Source organism: Chiloscyllium punctatum, chromosome 32 (genome assembly GCF_047496795.1).
Source record: "Chiloscyllium punctatum isolate Juve2018m chromosome 32, sChiPun1.3, whole genome shotgun sequence".
Taxonomy (NCBI): Eukaryota; Metazoa; Chordata; class Chondrichthyes; order Orectolobiformes; family Hemiscylliidae; genus Chiloscyllium; species Chiloscyllium punctatum.
Genome location: NC_092770.1, coordinates 18,425,524 through 18,428,764, shown reverse-complemented (window position 1 = coordinate 18,428,764; position 3,241 = coordinate 18,425,524). Strand labels below are relative to the sequence as shown.

Here is a 3,241-nt window from a genome sequence, read left to right as displayed (position 1 = left end):
CCTCTCTCGCCTTCCTCCCCCCTCTCTCTCCTTTCTTTCCCCCCCCCCCACCCTTTCTTTTTCCCTCCTCTCTTTCCCCCTCCCCCCCCCCCCCCCCAGTTCAGGGAACTAAGTTACTCCCATCCACTCTATCCTGGCCCCTCATGACCTTGTGCACCTCAATCAAGTCTCCCCTCCTCAGGCAAAAAGATTCTGTACTAGTGAATCAGAGGTATAATAGTTTGCATAGTTTTCTCTTTTACATTTTACAAACACAGTTGGATTTATCTCTGTATGATATTGCCATGTGAAAAACAATTCTTCCTTCTGCATTCCTGGGAGGTGACTGATTTTTTTTTTAATTAGAATTAGTAAGATTGCTTTACACTACCCCATTTAATGCATGTGGTTTGAGGTTGTTTTGTCTTTTTAGGTGTCATTATTGCAAGTCATCGTGTCATGTCTCCTCTCTGCGGATCCCGTATGCCTGTAAACTCCTATTTCAGGAACTACAGTCCATGAACATTGTGCCCAGACTGAAGCTGGCCAGGTACAACGAATGATCTGTTCTGGAACACGAGGAAAGTGTTTGAGCAGAAAAGCAAGAATTCTTGCGGCACAGACTTTCTCCTGAGTATCAACTGGCTGTAGAGGAGTGATTGAAAACTGCGATATATCTGTTTTATGCTCCCTGTTCAGCTCACGTTGGCAAGGAGAGGAATTAATTTGCTGGTGATTGATGGGCTGAGACAATACAGCAAAACTGACTGTAGCTGCCTTCATAAAGGTCTGGCCGGTTCTCGAACCGAGGGAGCAGAGTTAATGCAGAGCCTTGTGTTTGTTCACTAAACCACCCGACATCATTCACTTATAACCGCCACAGCTGGGAGTAGCTGAGTGGCAGACATAGCCTTGAAGAAGAATTGGTTTATTTGATTTAATTTAAGTTTTGAAAATGTTGGAAGGTGGCTACTCATCATATTTTATTCTGTAAGCTATTCGTGCATCAATTAAAAATTTTATTTTGAAAATGAGGGTGAGACTTGAGTTGGCCTTGCACTAACGTTGAAACTGTGAACCTGTTGTCTGTACTTTTAAAAAGAAAGGATTTTGAGGGAAGCCTTTCAGTGCTAATCAGCAAGATAATGGTGATCTTTTACCTCAACTTTACCTTCCTGCATTATCCCAATATTCATCAATTGCCTTAGTGACCAATAATCCCACAATTTCTGCACTGAAAAGAATCGATAACCGAGTCCCAGTGGTCCTCCGAGATAGAGGATTTTGGATATTTCTGTGGTGACATCCAGTGAGGACCTTTTGATCAAACAGCTGTGGGAAAATTCCATGCTCATCATACAGAATCTGTCAAGGCTGAGGTGCCCTCTCACTGTACAGAACTTTTAAAATCCTGTCAACCAGGAGAAAGCAGGCAAGGAAGAAATGTTCACTTCACTTCCTGGCCTGTCAGGAGGTTAATCTGCCCAGTAATTTGTGCACTATTTTGTGCAGGCAAGGAGGTGACAACTAGTGGGATTGATTGTGGCTGAATTTATGACCATCTTATTTCCATGAGTGATAAGTTATATTATTGGTCCAATTTACTAATTACTTCTGCCCTGAATAGGCTAAATATTGGAGCCATGATCTGCACTAAAGTACTCTCCATGTCAGCTGCTGATTAAGTTGGCTCGCCTTGCAAGGATCAGAGAGAGATTTTTGCATGTTTATTTTCCAAAGTTAGCCAGGCTTTTCAACTGACATATTGCCTCTTATAAACAAGCATATGGCTTCTCATACAAAAGGCTCATTTCAATTAGTTATTGTGACCCTGTCACCAGTCGACAAGTCTGATGACTGCCCCAGCTTGACTAACATCACTAAAAGCATTTGTCCACATCTGTGCAGGTATGAGCAGTTACAGGCTTTAGCTGAGCATGTCCTTCATCAAGACCAACTGGGCTCTTGACCATTCCAAAACCACAAAACAGCATGAGTCTTTAAAGATGGAAACATAAAATCCAACAAGCAAGGCTCTGTTGGAACCCACACTGCTAATGGTTTGTTTGTAGAAAGAGAGGACTGCAGATGCTAGAGATCAGGGTCAAGAGTGTGGTGCTGGAAAAGCACAGCAGGTCAGGCAACGTCTGAGGAGCAGGAGAATAGACGTTTTGGGCATAAGCCCTTATCAGGAATTCCTCCTCAAATGCTGCCTGACCTGCTGTGCTTTTCCAGCACCACAATCGACTCTGATCTCCAGCATTTGCAGTCCTTGCTTTATCCTAACTGATTCTTAAACACTGACTCCTTATATCTTGAGATTGTCCCATTTGAGGAAACATCATCTTTTCTCTATTTACCTTGTCAAGGCCCCTCAAGGTTGTTCAAGTCAAGTTGTCTTTTAATCTTCTGAACTCCAATGGATACAAACTTTGTCTGTTCAACCTCTTCTCATAAAACAACCTTCTCATTCTGGGTATTCCTAATAAACCTCTAAGTTGGTGTGAAATTGAAAGGGTTCAGAAAAGATTTACAAGGATGTTGCCAGGGTTGGAGGATTTGAGCTACAGGGAGATGCTGAATAGGCTGGGGCTATTTTCCCGGGAGTGTCGGAGGCTGAGGGGTGACCTTATAAAGGTTTATAAAATCATGAGGAGCATGGATAGGGTAAATAGACAAGGTCTTTTCCCTGGGCTGAGGGAGTCCAGAACTAGAGGGCATAGGTTTATGGTGAGAGGGGAAAGATTTAAGAGAACTAAGGGGCAGCTTGTTCATGCAGAAGGTGGTGCATGTATGGAATGAGCTGCCAGAGGATGTGGTGGAGGCTGGTACAATTACAACATTTAAACAGCATCTGGATGGGTATATGAATAGGAAGGGTTTAGAGAGATATGGGCCGAGTGCTGGCAAATGGGACTAGATTAGATTAGACTATCTGGTCGGCATGAATGAGTTGGACCGAAGGGTCTGTTTCCCTGTTGTACATCTCTATGACTAAGTTGCTTCTAATTTGTTTACATCTTCCTTAAATAAGGGGACCAATATGGTATACAATATATATGCAGTCTCTGGTAGTGACCTGTATGACTGAAGCATTCCACCCTCCTTTTGTGGTTAATTCCTCTTTTGAGATCTGATTTAAAAAAAAAATCTACTAGCTTTCCTTATGACTTGCTTTACCTGCATTCTAACCTTTTGTGATTCATGCACAAGGACACCCAGATCCCTATGCATCTCAAAGCTCTGCAATCTCTTACCGATT

General features: G+C 42.7%; 1 protein-coding gene across 1 annotated transcript in view; it reads left to right on the top strand.

Annotated features, from left to right (window-relative positions):
* polr3b (polymerase (RNA) III (DNA directed) polypeptide B) overlaps nucleotides 1–1,010 on the top strand; it is a 95,794-nt gene extending 94,784 nt beyond the window's left edge. The window contains exon 28 of the mRNA XM_072551794.1: nucleotides 413–1,010. Coding sequence (XP_072407895.1) covers nucleotides 413–542 — 130 coding nt within the window. The 3' untranslated portion in view covers nucleotides 543–1,010. The remainder of the gene's footprint in view (nucleotides 1–412) is intronic.
* Nucleotides 1,011–3,241: the final 2,231 nt, after the last annotated feature.